This window comes from Xiphophorus couchianus, chromosome 7, assembly GCF_001444195.1.
Source record: "Xiphophorus couchianus chromosome 7, X_couchianus-1.0, whole genome shotgun sequence".
Classification (NCBI taxonomy): Eukaryota; Metazoa; Chordata; class Actinopteri; order Cyprinodontiformes; family Poeciliidae; genus Xiphophorus; species Xiphophorus couchianus.
In genome coordinates this window covers 2,907,058-2,924,712 of record NC_040234.1, presented here as the reverse complement: position 1 = coordinate 2,924,712, position 17,655 = coordinate 2,907,058, and the positions used below count along the sequence as shown (strand labels likewise).

At 40.7% G+C, this 17,655-nt stretch overlaps 1 protein-coding gene across 1 annotated transcript in view; it reads left to right on the top strand.

The window, feature by feature from the left end:
* Positions 1–462: 462 nt before the first annotated feature.
* The window catches only part of plcl1 (phospholipase C like 1), a 120,227-nt gene continuing 103,034 nt past the window's right edge, over positions 463–17,655 (top strand). Inside the window, exon 1 of the mRNA XM_028023700.1 lies at positions 463–1,684. Coding sequence (XP_027879501.1) covers positions 1,493–1,684 — 192 coding nt within the window. The 5' untranslated portion in view covers positions 463–1,492. The remainder of the gene's footprint in view (positions 1,685–17,655) is intronic.

Here is a 17,655-nt window from a genome sequence, read left to right as displayed (position 1 = left end):
GCATTTTGCACCTTCAGTGAGTCCAAGCATCAGCACCCAAATCAGGTCTGTGAGCAGGAAGTTAGATTTGGACAACACAGAGAAGGTGTTGTATGTAGATCCAGTGTGATAGACTCATACCAAAAAACAAACAAACAAACAAACAAAGAAGAAACCTGCTATGCTTTCAACCAAGCTTATCGGTTTAATGATGTGCATAGTTATACAGCCAGGTTATTGTTAATGTCTTACTTTACATTTCTCCCCCTAACAGACATATTCTTTATTTTCTAGTTGCATTATACATAAAAACAAACAAACAAACAAAAAACCCACATCTGAGTTCAAAAAGTAGAAAAAAATGTCCCGAAAATCTATAAAACTGATAGATTATTCTCAGAAAAATTCTAGAAAAAACATGAAAACAATCTAAAAATTTCTGAAATTTTTCTAGAAAAATTAGATTTTTGGAGGAAATTTACTCATTTTTCCCCCTAACTACTATGGCCCTAATACGCCGCCCTATGAGACCCATCAGTTACCTAAAAGACAAACAAACAAACAAACAAACAAACAAAAAAACAACAACAAAAAAACCACAGTAACCGAAGTCAGTTTGAGCATCATCACAGCTGTTGACACCTCGCCTCATACAGACAGCTCCGTCTGTCTCAGGGAACACACGACCTCCGCCTATCGGAGGCTCGCGCTTCCTCGGTAATCTCCCCGCGCCTGCGCTCATTGGCTGCCTCGCGGGTCAGTCTCGCGGAGTGGGCGGAGCCGCGCGTACAGGGTGGAAGGAGGAGTGACGCCCGAGAGGCGGCGCGACCGCCTGTCAGTTGTGTTCTCGTCCTCGTCAAAAGTCGGCTGTTTGTTGCTGTGACTGAAAATCAGACGGACCCGCGGCGACGCACGAGCGAGTCGGTCCATCCGCCGCGCCACGCCGAGAGCCCGGTCCCTCGTTGCACTCTGACACCAAAGGGCGTGTTCCGGGCACGGAGCGGTTCGGTTTCGGGTAGTCCTGGTAACCTGGTGAACAACGTTGGATCGGAAGATTTCCTCCGCTGCAACAGCTGCTGGTTTCCAGGAGGCTTTACGCACGTCTGGATGCCTTGACCGCTTCCAGGGAACCGGGAGCCAGGAGCCGGGCTGGAGACGGTGAGGACTTGTTGCGCGCCTCCAGGGGAGCGCACCGGTCGGTCCCCCTTCCTGAACCTGAACCTGCCTGTGATGCTCGGGGCTGTAGATACGCCGCGGAGCGCGCTAACACAACCAGCCTAGAGTCAGCGTGGACTTCTCCTCTGGAACTATGAAATCCTGCTTCTAAATAGTCAAATTGAGTTGAGCAGTGTGCGTCAGGCTGACAGAGCCGCTCCTCTTTTAAATGGCATCCCCGAACAAGGGCACCAAACTTTCTCCGATCCCGTAAAATTGCTTCACTTTCTCCCCCGAGCCCGCTTGTTCTGAACTGAGCCCCCCGCCCCCCCAGCCACCCAGCCCTCTGACCGCCGACATGTCGGAGCGTGACGGATGTGGGGACGGGCTGTACGGCGACGGGGCGCCGGACTTCATCCCGCCGAGAGTGTCCCGCGGCCGGCGGAGCGGTGTCATCCTCCCCGGAGGAGGAGGTGGAGGGGGCCAGGACTCGGACACCATCCTGCTGGAGTCCGTGAAGGCAGCACCGCGCCGCAGCAGCATCATTAAGGTACTCAGCATGTTTAGTCTTTTATTGTTTTGTGATATGATTTTGAAAGCCTCTTCAGTTTTAAAGTGAAATATTTCAACAAGTGACTACAGGGAGGCTTGTAAGGTGATGTCTGCCCCCCCTCCTTCTTCCGGCCCCCATGACACTTTTCTGACTCCTGACGCGCCTCCTTGCGGGAGATGCGCATCTTGTTGCACATTTCCGATAAAATGACCTGTTTTAGGCGAGTCAGAGGTGATTTCATCTTCCATCATCGCCTTGACTTTCTCTTCTGTTTGGAATGTCAAAGCAGTCAGACCCAATTCTTAGAGACTTGCTGAGCATAGAGAGAAGCAGACATGGCAACATGCATCAAATCTCCTCCTAGCGGTTTACTTTAACTCTACTAACGGTCCTTGTTTAAGGTTTGAACTCATCCTGGAAGTCTGTCAGTTCCTTAAGCTCCTATCAGAGCCCAGGTTAAATGGTAGCTAGCTGGCTTTTGGTTTCCATGGAGATAACCCCTGAGCTGCTCTCTGATTTTCTGACATCATGGTCGGCCCCGGGCTCACCTGTACTCAGGTTGCAGATCACTGGGCCGTGAGTAGGAGCGGATCATGTTTGGGAGTTCTTTACCTTTCATGTCTAACATTTCCGCTCCATAGGACTCCGTCTCTCTCCGCCTCAGGCGATGCGGCTCATGTGTCACCGAGGCGCTGGAATGCAACATGTATGCACGTAATCGATATGTGCGGCTTCTCATCTGAGCTGAATCAGAACCGTCGGGTTGCTCCTCTTAGGTCTGAGTGGAAGGTCAATATGTGGCGTTTTGGTGTGGCTGTTTACCTGACCTCTTTCATCCAGGTGGAAGAAAACTGGAACAGGCTTTCTCAATGTTTTATTCTCCCCGCCCCCCAAAAAAGTGTGGCTTGCACTTTAATGAACCCACTCAACACTTTGGAACTACCTTTCACCAAAAGTACACCTGCAAGTTTTAGAGGAATGTCTCTATTATTCACTGATCCACTTTTTCACTCCCGATACCGATATCTGTTTGTTTAGTATCAGCCGATACCGATCCAATACAGAAAAACAGCTGAACTAACTAAAAATTTTTCTATTTTTTTTTAAACACAGGCATAAATAAACTGAATTACAAATTTATTTGATAACTCTGCACCAGTACAGCGCACTGAAATACACCAACAGCTTCACAGGCTTGGTCAAACATGGAAAACCAACTTTAATTTGTTCAGTCAGTGCAGTTAGAACAGCCAAAGTAAAACAAATAATAAAGAAACTGAAGCTGATAAAACAATAAGTTGACTATCTTGGTCAAACATTTAAGAAATAAATAAACTCCAACAAATATTCTTTCAAATGGTTCAAAAATGCAATTAGGAATTCCAAATATAATGTAAAATAAATAATAAAGTGTGACGGTGTGTAGAGCACAAAGCATAGAACTAGGCTGAACAGATCTGCCCTTCTACCCAATCTAGATTTTTTCAATATCGGGACGATACAGATATTGGTATCGGATCGGTGCGTCTCTAATCTCTACCAACTTTGAATATTTAGAGGCTGTTTTGGTTTAAGTTGGATTGAAGGGACATTGTCTTTAAGCATTAGTTGTCAAGTCTTGTTACAGATTGTCATTTGGATTTGATTCAGTACTTTGACTAGGCCACTCTAACAAGTACTTCTTTTGATCTCCATCCATCCATCCATTTTCTGTCCACCCTTTGTCCCTAATGGGGTCGGGAGGGTTGCTGGTGCCTATCTCCAGCTACGTTCCGGGCGAGAGGCGGGGTACACCCCGGACAGGTCGCCAGTCTGTCGCAGGGCATCTTTTGATCTCAACCATCCCATTATAGCTCTGGCGGTTTAGGAAGGCTTTTTATGGTGAGGTGGTAGGGAAATATGTGTAGTATGTATAATATCTTATCACCCACAACATCAAAATTACCTTTTATTTTTTTTATTTAACATTTATTTTACCAGGATAAAAAACCAGTTCAGACTAAAAACCACTTTATAGGGGACGTTCATATTGGTGTATTTTTATTTTAATGTCATATTTAAGGGCATCACACCACACTTTTCAGATTTTACGTGATAAAGAAGAAAGGAAATGACCTGTATTATTTGGCTTCCTCTGTATGCAATGCTTTGTGTTGGTCTGTCTGGTTAGATCTTGATAAAATACACTGGCCGACATCAGTGTTTGTAATGTGACTTAAAGTTAAAAGTTGCAAAGCTTCGGCTCCTTTTGCGAGACAGTAATCAGTTTACACATTGTTTTTTCCATCATTGTTCTGCTCACATGAGCTGCACTAGAAGATATTCTAATATGTGACATGGCTGCATGATGGACATGTGGATAATAAATTCTAATAATATATTTCTCAGTAAGCCCGGGTTCTCATTCTCATTAAAATTCGCCAGACGAGGATTTTGTTGCGTCAAACCTGGAATCAGATTGACGCGGTGGCGGAGGTTTACGACCTTCCGGCCTGTTTCCCTCCTCACGCCGTCAGGTCATCCTCCATGTTTCACTTTCTGATAGGTAAGCTGACAGAGAAAGGAGGCTCTCATCCACGCGCTGTTCTCGGGGGCCGACAGTCGGCCCCATCTGCAGGAGCCAGCTGAACACAGAGCTCTTTGACTGATCAGGAGGATGTAGATGGGAGGTCGGTCAGAGGAGGAGTCAGGATGATATGAATCAGAGCAGAAGCTCTGAGACTCAATGGAAACATGTTGGTGTCATTAATTATCAAGGAGTGACGAGTCAGTTCAAGTCACAGCTAAAGATGCACCGATCTGATATTAATATCTGCATCGGCCCTGATATTGAAACAATTCTACATGGGGTTTCGGTGACAATGCACCTGATCCATAAGGGCAGATCTATTCAATCTAGTTCTGTGCTTTGTGCTCTGAGTGACATCATGCCTTATTATTTATTTTGCATTATATTTAGAATTCCTTATTGCACTTTCTGAATGATTTGAAAGAAGGTTTGTTGCATTTTTTAAATGATTGACCAAGATAGTCAACTTATTGTTTTATCAGTGTCTTTATTATTTATTTTACTTTGACTGTTCTACTGCTAATTGTACCGACTAACCAAATTAAAGTTGTTTCTACATGTTTGATCAAGATTGTGGGGCTACTGGTGTATTTAAAAATCTAAAATTGTCTCTGGTTCAAGGTTGAAAATCAGAGATTGTTCAGATATTGCTGAGTACTTATTTTTAATGAGCTTCACATTAATGGCTGACTCTAATATAACCTGTCATAAAAAATGTTGACATTCACATCAGCTTACGAACCTTGGCTCTGTGTTTGGAGTCGAGGTTCTAAAAATGTCTCATTTATTAGAAACCATCACATTTCCTGGTGACTTTAATACATTATCTTCAGCTCAGATAATGTATTAAATTAAAGAGGCATCTTATGTTTAACTAACTTCAAGTCTCAGATCTTGCAACACGTCTTAGGGTTACACCTTAGCACTCAGTTTTAATGACACTCCTTAAACATGCTGATACATCATCTATACTAATTAACTGCATGTGAACTTTGCATTTAAGATTTTAAACTCTAAGTACACCTGAACATGCATTAACACAAACAGTTAGCATAGGCTAACATGCTACAGTTGTCCTTATTTCTGCTTTCGGTTGTACAGTCAATCAATGCCAAAGAAAATAAATGACTTTCTTGGATTGGCTGCTTTGCAAACACCAGCCAATAGCATCAAAGCTAGCATTGCACCTAGGCATTTGAGCTTCTCTCCAATTATTTTGAGGTGCGCTCTGAAAATCCTTCTGCAAATAATTTGGAGTTACAAACTACATGAACAACAATCTCCAGAATCTTTATCAAATGAAACAGAAAATGTGGAAAAGGTCAAGGCACTCGTCTTCAAAAGCACGGATGACCTGGAAAATGATTGTTAGGACATCAACTAAGAGTTAGCGCATGACTTGCATATTGGAGACAGACTTCTCAAGCACAAAATCTAGTAGCCGTATGCAAACACCCCAAACCTCAAACTGAATTTATGGCAAATTACATCGTCATGGTGACTTCCATCGATATTATCACATTTCTCTAATATCATGCAGCCAAGCTGTGTGTTGGCTAAACCGTTATCAGATCTGCATCAGATGTCAGGAAATGTTTTTTTTTTTTTTTTTTTTTATCTTTTTATGAAAAAAATAAGACCAACAGTAATACACCTAAAAACATCAACTAGACTTTAGCGACACTGTTTTGTGTGTTGGTGATCATATTTTTTTCAAAGATTAGGGTTAGGGCTCTTTTAATTGTTCTTTTTTCCCCCATTTTGCTTGTTCTTCAAGAATTAAAAATGATTCTAGACAGCCACTTTATTAGGTACACTTTGCTCTACTTACTGCTTAATGGGTTGGACTCTTTAACATTCAGAGCTGCTTTATTTGCCTAAGGGCTAAATTTGGGATGACAGCATCACACATTTGCTGCATGATGCAAATCTTTTGTTCCAACTCATCTCTAAATGTTCTGCTGGATGGAGGTCTGGTGACAGCGGACACCACCGGCCTACAGTGAGCTCATTGTGCTGCACGCTAATTAGGGTCGGTACAAGAAATTGGGTTCTTTGTTAGCATCGTCTTTTTTTTCTTAACTGGATGCTGAAAATTCTGACTTCATGTTCGTGTTGCTGAATGCATCGTTGATATTCAACACCAAGCTTACATCACAAAAGCAACCTTATACATATTAATACGTTGCTCATTGAAGTAAAAGTTCTTGATGACACATTCTCAGAGTTTTAAAGCCAAGCAGCAGTGAGCTGAGGGTGCAAAAATGACCTGCTAATTTCAGGTCTCAAGGTTTAGATAAAAAGACAATCACTTCTGTGACAAATTGGAACTTATCAAAAAATACCACCCCCCCCCCCACTAAAACAAAAACAAAAGACTGTTTACAGCTTTTGTATTGAACTTAACTACAAATTGGGGCATCTCTGTATTAGAAGGTTCTACTTTTCATTTCTGGAACGGTCTGCCCACCAGGGGTCCAATTAGTTACTGGTACCCTGAGCCAGATCTGCTTTGCAAGCTTGAAGTAAATGTAAACATTTAATGTTTTATATCAAAGCATCATAAATGTACAAAAAAGAAAAAAAAGAAAAAAGATTCCTACCACAAAGCGACACAAATGAACCACGGAGAGATTTGGAAGAACCAGATCAGAGATGCAGAAACGGCTTGTGAATCTCTGACCAGATGGCGGTGATGTGAGGTGGGGCTCCAGGGGGTCGTTTGTTAATTGCCATTGGCAGTGGTGTGATTGGTCTGTCATTGATGCCTCAGAGGCTGGGTGTGGGGAGGCTGCTGGTTTTTGAAGCAGGATTTATGATGCTTGAGTTTATCTGATGATTAACCTATTTTTACCCTTCCAGCTTGACGCCTGTTACCCTGAACAGTTCATTCACTTCATGACTGGGAGTCTGAAAGTACATCACATGTCAGGTTTACTTGTAAAAGGACCAAGTTTTGAATGTCTGTACATTTTTCTCTGCAATGGACTTGTAGATATGATTTCTTAAATAGATTATAAGCAAACTTATAATACACAATAGCACCCCTGAGTTGGGTGCCTAACAGACCGGCACCCAACTCAGAGATTTAAAAGCATTCAGTGGCAATCCCATGTTTCTTGTAATGACAGCTTGTGGAAAAATAAGCTATTTAAAGGAGTATATTCAAGGCATATAGTGGCATTTTATAGCACAATCAAGTAACTATGTTACCTTCAGTTATAAAAATACTGTATATATCAAATATGACAAAAGAAATTTGACTTCATAATTTAATGCCTTGATATTGGGCCTTTTTAAAAAGTCCTGCTCTTTCTGAAACTCAGCCCTCAGTAAGTCATCATAGCATCACTACTCTGTTAACCCTTTAACAAAGTTTTTACTGTTTTTCTGTGTTGCCAACAAACACATTCAACATATTCCTGTTAAAAAAAACCCAATCATTTCTTCTGTCTTTCTAACAATAGGGCATCTGTTGTGCTTGATAACACATCATTGCAGTTTCTTCCCACCTAACAAGGCGTGTCTCCAAAGGCCGTTTCATGTTGGAACAATACACTTTAAAATTACTTTCGTGCCTTGAAAAAGAGTGAAAATGTCCATTACAATTCTTTTGTGTCACATTTTCAATATTAAATGTGACTTCTAAAATGTGGTCAAATGTGATATTTAAATTTTAAAACAGAAAAGTTAATACAGACAGAGATCAGAGTAGTGTCTTGTTAAGCCAGAACCAACATTTCTTCGATTAGGAACATTATATATTAGTCTTTCAAGTAAGAAACTACAAAGGTCTCTCCATTTTAGCCATTGAAGCGTCTAAGTATTTTCTTTCTCCTTCTTGGACCAAATCACTTTCTTTTTTCTGGATCACGACGCTAAAACGCAGAGTTCATTTATTTATTGCCGACCTCTTTAGACCCGATTAAACACAGACAGACCTGCACAGGTTCTGAGCTGAACGGGTTAAAACAAAGTCAGGGTGAGGCCGCCTGCGGCACGGCTCACCTTACCACAACAATCCCACATGCAGGCGATTAAATCACTTCTTCTGTAGGCTCAGAGCTGATGCATGGATGCAGTGATAGTATCTGCAGAGCTGCAGGCGATCTGGACTCAGCGAGTTCTTTTACAAGTTTTTAATGCAGCTTGACGTACTATCGTTAACTAGGGACGCACCGATCCACTTTTTTCACTTCCGATTCCAATATCTGAAGGTTATTATCAGCCAGTGCTGATCAGAAGCAGAAAAGCAGTGCTGGATTGACTTAAAATGATTTTTAATGTTTTTTAAATGCAAACATAAATGTACTTGATTAAAAATGTATTTATCCTTAGTCTTAGTGGAAGGTCAATATGTGATGTATTTGGGTTGTTTTTACCTTTCATCCAGGTTGAAGAAAACTGATACATGCTTTCTGAATGATTTACCAAGACAAATGTGTGTCAATACTCAATACTTTGTGGAACTACTTTTCTCTGAAATGACACCTGCAAGTGTTTAGAGGAATGTCTCTACTTTGCACTAATCCAATTTTTGTCTCTACTGATACCAATGCCTATATCTGAGACTTAGCATCGACCGATTCGTATCTGATACAGAAAAAACAGAGATGAACTGATTTAAAATGTTTTTTTTTTTCAAACACAGACATAAATATACTGAATTACAAATGTATTTGATAATTCTGCACCAGTACACCACACATGAATATACCACCAGCTTCACTAGCTTGGTCAAACGTGGAAAAACAACTTTAATTAGTTCAGTCAGTGTAGTTAGGGGTAGAACAACCAATGTAGAATAAATCTTGGTCAAACATGACCAAGATAGTCATATTTAATATTTTCAATATTAAATTGAAAATGTAATATTGAATTTTCTATTTAATACTGAAAATATTAACAAACTTTCCTTCAAATGGTTCAGAAAGTTTAATTAGAATTTCTAAATATAATGTAAGATAAATAATAAATAAAGACGTCACTCAAAACGCAAAGCATAGAATTAGACTGAATAGATCTGCCCTTATGGCTTGGGTGCATTGTCACCAATGGATCTGAAAACATTTTTCAGATATTGGTATCAGATAGATTTAATTTTAAATGGCATCATTTTGTATCAAACATATGAATTTCTCAGGATCTACTCGCCTTTCAGAGCTTTGAGCTTTTAAAAACACCTCGGAGGCATCGTGGCATTGAAACGACTGGAATCAAGCTTTCTTCTCAGACATGCCAGGGAAGCAATTGTTCATTTTTCTTCTCATGATTCAGCAGGGAAAAGATTTGTGTCCAATACGCCCTGAAAAGGCTCCAGCAGTCAGTGACCTCTTGACCCATGATGCCAGAAATAACTTCCTCTCTCCGTCTAGTTTAACAAGTAGGAAATAATTGTACGTCTAGAGCGCTGCAGAGTGCACCAGGCCAAAAAGGAGTGGAAAAATCTGGTGTCCATTCATATTACAAAATCTGTAGACCACACGTCGGAAATGCCGTGACGACGCTTGAAAACTAAGTGACGATCTGAGCTTTAATCCCCAAAATGCACAGAAACTTCTTTGCCACATTCAGAATTGTTTTCACTCCTTAATGTTTTATCAGTGGGACTTGAACCTCTACCAGATGCTGCTTTATCACAGTTAAAGAGTCACTTACAGGATATTAATCTCTGTCAAGTTGACTTCATTAGGCTGTTATATTCATTTCCCCCCAGCATCCCATTCGCTTTTAGTTTACAGCATTACAGTAAGGCGAATAAACACACTGTGGTAGACCAGGGAGAGCCGTGTGGGATCACTAGTGAATGAAAACGCACACACACTTGCGCTCAGGCTTTCCAGGATAAGGCTCAGGGGAAGGTTTAGCCAGACGTCTTCCTGACAAGCTGATGTGTCGGCAGAGCGCTGATGGATGCCGTCTCTGTCTAGAGCCACCAACTGACTGTCAGAGTTCAGCTTCTCTCTGGGCTTCCTCAGCATCATCCAGGTTTATGGACTCCTTCCTGGGTGCGATGCTGGCTGATAGAGGTCTCTCTTATCAGTGCGATTGTGATGGAAAACAGTTTTCCTATTCTGCACTCTGCCGGTTTTTGAGATTCTCTGAAAAGCCAGACCGGACCCAGAATCTTCTGGTCTTTAGCTCAGCAGGCTCCGAATGATGAATCTCAAAATATAGAGAGATTTTAAAAATAATTTTCCTTAGATAATTTAAAGGGCAGTATTATGTGTTAAGGTTGTATAAGGTGGAAGTTTAGAATCTGCAACCCTGAGGAGGAGCTTCATCCCCCAAAGGCGGAGCTTGGTCCACCACAGCATTTTGCACAGATAAAAGGTTGCCATGGAGATTAAAGGATTTCCCAAACATGCATTAAAGAATCACAGCAACACTCCAGGTATGTTTTTGATGAGGGAATAACATCATAATATGATGAAAGACTTAAACGTTCCGGTAACACTTTATTTGACGGGTTATGAATAAGGATGTTATGACACCGTCATAATCATGACATAACACCTGTCATATACATGAGTTAGTCCTCATGAATATTTATGACTGTTGTCATAAAGTGTCATTTGGTAAATCATGACACTTTTGCTACAAAGTTGATATTATTCAAAATGTCTTTGTTATGACAACTTGACATTAACCAAGAAATCATGATCTGACATACATTTGTTATAAAAGTATTACTGATTAAACTTTAAAAATTATGTAGCTTTATGTTATTAAAGCTAAAGTTTAATCAGTACAACTTTTCTTGACGAGAACACATTCACTCTGAATAAAAAGGTTTTCAGTTTTGCTGTGTGGGGCCTCATGTTGGCTCGTTTCTCACTATTCCAGCCGAATTTGTGGAATTTGTGTAAAACTATAAGGAAATTTGAACCAGGGTTGAGAAAAAACAAACAAGGAAAAAAAATAAATATATAGTATAAAAGTATAGTGTATATATATAAAAGGCATATAGTGTCTTAAAACCAGTCCACCCTCTCCTGTGAACATGATGCTGTGCACCAGCTAACTTCCTTTTTAACTGTGTCACTAACTAAGGGCGTGTTCACACTTGTCTTTTGGTTTCCTGATTTGGACTCAAGTAGATATTAAGCCTGACAACATAGAGATGACATCCTAGTCCATACTTTAATCTTAAGATCTTATATATTGTTAAAGTCTGTTTCAGAGGCTTTTAGTAAGAGTAACTTACTCTTCAACATATTTTAGTTGAATATAAAATATGTCATGTCACAACCATATACTTCATTGTGTACTATTTCAACTACTTCAACATATTTTAGTAAATTAAAAGTAGCCTTCTTACAAATGATTTAAGAGCAGAACCTCGAGTTTGGGGAGTAAATGCCGCAAAGTCACTGGCCTCATGCTCTGCTGGGTTATTTTAGATAGAAACTTTAGAAATGAATTTGAATAATGAACTGAGCTTAATGCACTGCTGGATAACTGGAATCAGTTGGAGTGTATGTAGGATTGAATTGAAATGACTTTTTGTAAAGCGCCTTGAGACACTATTTGTTGTGAAATGGCAGTAAACAAACACTGAAATGAATTTTAAAAGGTATTTTGTGAAAAGTACCGAGTAACTGATCAGAACAACTATCTTAATATTTTAAAAGGATGTGATATAGAAATATAAAATTAGGCACAATTTCAGGTGGACTAAGGGGCAGTTTTCTGTATTTTTCCTGGGACATTGTGCCATTTTACAGCACAATAAAATAATGATGTTACTTTCAGTTATAAAATTATGGATATATCAACATGACCTAAAAGAAATTTGACTTCATAGTTTAACAGTATAAAATTAGGCCTCTGTCTCTTTAAAAAACCTCCTGCTCTAAATGAAGCTCTGCCTTCAGGAAGTCATCACAACATGGCTCCTCTGTTAAGCCTTTAACATTTTTACCAGCGCTGGACTGAGAAGTAGCTCCTGTCGGTGTTTGCTATTTGCTGCTGGCTAGTCTGAAGGAGCTCAGTGGGGCAGTTATGAGGAATGGAAGTTTTTGATGAGTGAATAACATGAATAACATGACAAAACTGCATTAAGCCAGAAAATGTTAGCTAACCCATGTTGTCGTCCACAACTTCTACTTAATGTCGTCAGTGGCAACCAGCTAAAATTTCTTAGTTTAAGAGTTTGATTCATGTATAGCTGGGCTGTGGTTTTTTCTGGCTCTAATATTAGTTATGATGAAGAAGAACCGCGGTGGGAGAGTTGTTTACATGTTAGAGCAGCTGACGAAGCTCTGCTAAGCTTTAACTAGTGCCTGAAGTCAGAACCAGATCCCTGCAGAGTTCCTGATGTCACTGGGCTGAACACACAGCAAGGATGTCAGGACTGCATTATCATCACAATCCTAAGAAACAACAATGTTTTGATTAACAATATATATATATATTTTTAGGATTGTTACATTTATTTTCAGCATTGCACACCCCCATCCCACCCCCCAGATACTCCTGTTTTAAATAAAGGCAGCTGAGTGTCCACAATCTCCTGACTGTCAGAAGAGCTGATTGGATGTTTGAATCAAAGTGGTTGAAAAACAAACAAATGATTTATAGACCATGGCCTGTTATCAGCTACAAGATTCCTTCAAAAGTAATTATGAGCTGGGAAACTGAGGTTAAAAAAATGCAAAGTGTGCAACGTGCCACTGATCCGGTTCTGGAAGTCATGGAAAAGTCCTGGACTTTCATATGAAGGCCACAGGCAGAAGCTTGTTTATGTCTGAATTGAGTTTATTTTTGTCGTCCTCAGACAGAGCAGCATGTGGATTCCTCGTCCTTCTTCCCCATGTCGACTCTGACTTTCCAACCCCAGGTTCATTCCTTCATACAACCTCACTTTCAGATTTCTCCCCTCTGTTCTCTCCGCATTGTCCTCTCTTTGTCCCCCCTCTCCGTCCGCGCCGCGCCGCGCCGCGCCGCTCGTCGGTTTGTTTGCTCCTGGGAAAGCGGGTCAAGTGGGAGGACAATGCGTCTCCTGTGACGGGGTGCCTTTGTTTCTGAGGGCCCTCTGTCCAGCAGTGCCACTCTGCTCCTGGTGCCGCGTCTCCCCTGGAACAGACCTCGGTGCGGCTGCCGGTCATGAGTTTGTGTGATCAGCGGACACAGAGGCGATGCAAGCACCATGTGTTGTCATCGCCAACGTTTTGTCGGGAAGATCTCGTCTCCGTCCTTTCTTTGCTGAAAACGGAGAAGTGATGAAAGCGACACCTTCCTCGACGTTTAACACTAAATAATCAGTGATAATTGAGTATTTTTGGGGCCTTTGTTTGTAACATTTGGTGTCTGATCTTTTTAAGAACTTGGTGTGAAAATGCAAACGAGGTACTAGAAGAGCTCATTTGTGAAATCGCATATTAGCACCCTTTCTGGGTGATAAATAATCTGTCTTATATTTTATAGGTTGAAGCTCTGAATGTGTGGTACAGGCATGTAGGAAGTAAGTCTGGGATTATTGGCTTCTCCAAAACGATCCGCTTTGGTTCAAGTTGCCACAGCAGCTATTTAAACATTGACCAGGCTTCTTCGATGCTTTCCTCTTGACTGTCTGCCATTAGCATCGACTCTGCATAACTCGTTTCTACTCCGTTATAAGGGTTTTCCTTTTGTAATCATGCTTTTCATGATATTTTTGAGTCTCTGTGAGTAAAATAAAATCCACAGCATTTTAAACTTGTTCATCCATGTCTTATTCTTCAACACCTTTCCATTTTCTTTTTTGTTTTTCATTATTAAATGTACAGAAGGCGATAAGAGCCACTGAAAATGTTAAGAATTCAAACTTTAATCTTCTTGGATCAAAAGTCAGATATCCTTTTTATTTCATTTGACTTATTTTTTGTTTTTTCAGTGGCCCTAATTATCTTCTGCAAAAATGAACCTTTAAAAGCCTAAAATGAATTTGACATTTATGCAAATAACAAACAGGTTTAAGTTGTGTATTGTTTGAGTTGGGAATTGTTTTTCTGTTTCATATGAAGGCAGAGAAACGATGCCTGATCATTTTTATTTTGTCTTAATTTTAACAACCAATACACCTTTTAGCTCAGTTTTTGTCAGTGTTCATCTGTAGACAGACCTCTACAGATGAAATGTGGATGAAAGTCAGTGGAAATCTTGTAGTCTTTTTTTGTGTTTTGTACCGAAACCTCGTCAGATCCTGACCAGTGTCCGGATCTGATGAATATTTAATTAGTAACTATACCTAGCAGTGATTAGAAATCAGCTTGTGTTATAAAAATCATTAAAATGTAAAGGCAATTTTTATTTTTTCAAAACCACAAAAATGCCAAGTGAAAAAAACATTGCTTTTTTTGGTGCGGTTGGAGGATAAAAGCCGCAGTGCGTTGAAATGACGTTTTAATGTTTTCAGCTCTGTAAGGCTTGTATGTCTTGGAGGATGCTGATGAGAGCAGAGTGAGTCGCTGCAGTTCATGTGTGAGCACTCATGTCTGTTATTGGAGTTACTGTGAACAATGTGGGATTTAAAGTGACCTTTACTCAGCGCAGCCAAGGTCTGCAGCGCACACAGAGGCTTTTACGTTTGAATAACCGATTTAAATACAAACTAGCTGAAAGTTCGGTTGACTGTTGGCAAGGACAACGGAGAGCTGTTCAATTCTGCAAAACCGTTCTAACCAACCCCTGTTGAATCCACGCGCAGAAACTCATCTGTCAGCCGTCCCGCCTGACGCCGGCTGTCTGTCCTCTTCCAAACTTTTCTGTTGGAGAGAAAATAAAATCAGGAAGCGGATGAAATGCCAGGAAGAGAGAAGAACCATCTCCAGGGCGTGAGGAGACGCAGACAGATAAAACGAAACGTGGTCCGGCCGTTTGTTGAAAGCAAATTGCCAAATGCTGAACATGAAAAGTAAAATACTAAAATCAATGTGTGGAGTTGGGGGGAAGTGGGGTGGTGGGAACAAAAACCATCTCATCTAGGCGGAGGCAGTTTGCAGTGTGTGTCTGCTCAGCGGTGCGTGGCGTTAGCTCCGGGTGTAGTCATCGGGGAAAACTCCAGAGACTGCATGTCAGCTCGCTTTGCTGTGTTGGGTTTCAGCCTGGAGGGTATCACAGACACTTAGGAAGAACACACTACCAACACAACGCAGGCAGCAGGGCAGTGCAGGCCGACCGGCCGCGTCTGGTTGGATTCAACCCCGCTCTGTAAAGACGCCAAATCCAAAGGTGTGACGCCTCGACCGACGACTCAGGCTGCAGGAAGCAAGAAGCAGCTGCTTAGTGCAGGAGACTGGACAATCAGTTTAGCTACCAGTAGCTGCGTTTCTGTCACTGATGTGTGCAAAACTTTGTCAATATTCCACTAATGTTGAAAAGACACAATTTTGCAATTGCTGCGTTTCCATTAAATAAGAACTGCAGTTAGAGTAACGCGTGAATAAGTTTGTTCACGATAAATCCTTAAAATATCTTCTAAATGCTTCCTGTCGTCTCCTTTATGGTTTGCATCTGTGGCAATGTCTGATTGTTGATCATGTGATGCAAAATAAAAAAAAGTATTTCCATTGCAGTTTTGTGAAATCAAACAACTTGCATACCGCCAAAAAAATCTCCACCTCATCCTAATGCCAAAAAGAGTTTATTTCAAAATTGGCACGTTTCTATTAGGTGAATTTCTTTTTGAAATGTGAAATTGCACAATAATATCATTCAGTCAGTGGAAACACAGCTGCTGCGAACTAACCTGATGAGTTTCTGGAAACTAGAGCTGTGGTGTCCCAACCTCCTGCCTTCGTCAAGATAACACTCGCATGACACAAAAATTCACTGTTATTTATTTATTTTTTACATCATTTGTTTTTTACCTGCTCAGAAATAAACGAAGCACAACATCTGAATGATGCAAAGCAAGAAGGGAGTTTTTTTTTTTGTTTTTTGAAAAGGGATCTGTAAATCATTGTAAATGATGGAAGGTAGATTCTTTTCCACTTTCTTGGCCTAGAATTATTTGTTTTGTCTTCCTCAGCAGCCAGAACTGGATTTGGGTTACTCTTTCTAAAATGGTCGCAGGATTTAGCCCCTTTAAACACGAGACACCAGGGACCGAAATGCAAATTCGCTGTGATGCAGAAGTGAAAGTGGTGCACGATGCCATCTATCAACATGCCAGGAGTTACCCAGGAAGAATTAAGTTTGTAGCAACAAAAGATAAATGTGTTGAAAGAACTGGTCTATGTTGGTTGGTAGGGAAATCAGCTCACTGTGTCGTGAACAGAGCAGGAATCATTCATGTCATCTTTGTGATTTGACTTTCAAACGGCTTCCTGTGAGTCCTGATGAGAGCTCATGACCTCATCTATCTGATTCCATACGCTTCAACTTTCTACAGTCTCAACAATAAAACCATAATAGTTCCCTCAGTAGCAATTAAAAAATGACATTTTACAAGCAATGTAGCTGTTTGTATTCTCAGCAGTCTCCTGTTGTCCCATCAATGAGTGATGGCAGGTGGACAGATCAGGGCTTTGCCTGCAGTAATGACGGCACTGATCTCGTCAGGATTGAGAGAGAGTCGAGCCAAAAGGTGACGCTCTTCATTTACTGTCCCATCGAGGCTCCAGCCCTCAGCTCTGGTGATGAGCTACAGAACCCGACCATGAGAACAAGACCCACAGCACGGCTGGCTAAAATTAGCTTCTTCCTTAGGGTAGCCAAGGTCTTCCTTGACATGAGGCGAGGATTTCAGCTTATACTTTGCCTGAAACAAGTCAGTCGAGGTGGTTTGCGTATCTGATGCCCTCCTTTGGAGGTTAGGACAGAATGCAGTGGATACTGTCTCCCACCTGGACCTGTCTGCTTTGCAACCTGATGTTGAAGAGGAGGGAAACAGTGGCTGGATCATAACCAAATTAGGTTTTAACTGATTCAGTTTTAAAAGGGCAATAGCCATAATAATTCTATTCTGGTAGTCGATGAAAATGTCTTTTTTTTTATCACTACTTTTAAAAAATGCCCTTCTGCACAAAAACATGTCTCAAGTAGGCCTGTTGCAATAACCAATAAACCAATTAATCATATGATAAATTAAAATGAGCTCAATAATTTTCATTTGCATAATTTATTGATTATCTATTTATTTCTTTCTACCAAAAACTAGATGACGAAAGTCTTCGGTTTGGTGATTTGGTCTCAACCAGCCCTTTGTCTGAAGGACTTTTAAATTTTTTTTTACAAAGACTTTAGTGGCAACTGCTTATTGCTCTGAGGTTTAACTAATGAAGCTTTTTTTAAAAAATAAATCCTCTCCACTAGCAAAAAAAAACTCGATTTGTTTAGTCAAAAACACCAGTTGAAAAAAAGTGCAACCCAACATCCATGGTAGCAATGCCATTATTTTCACAAAGGGTCCCCA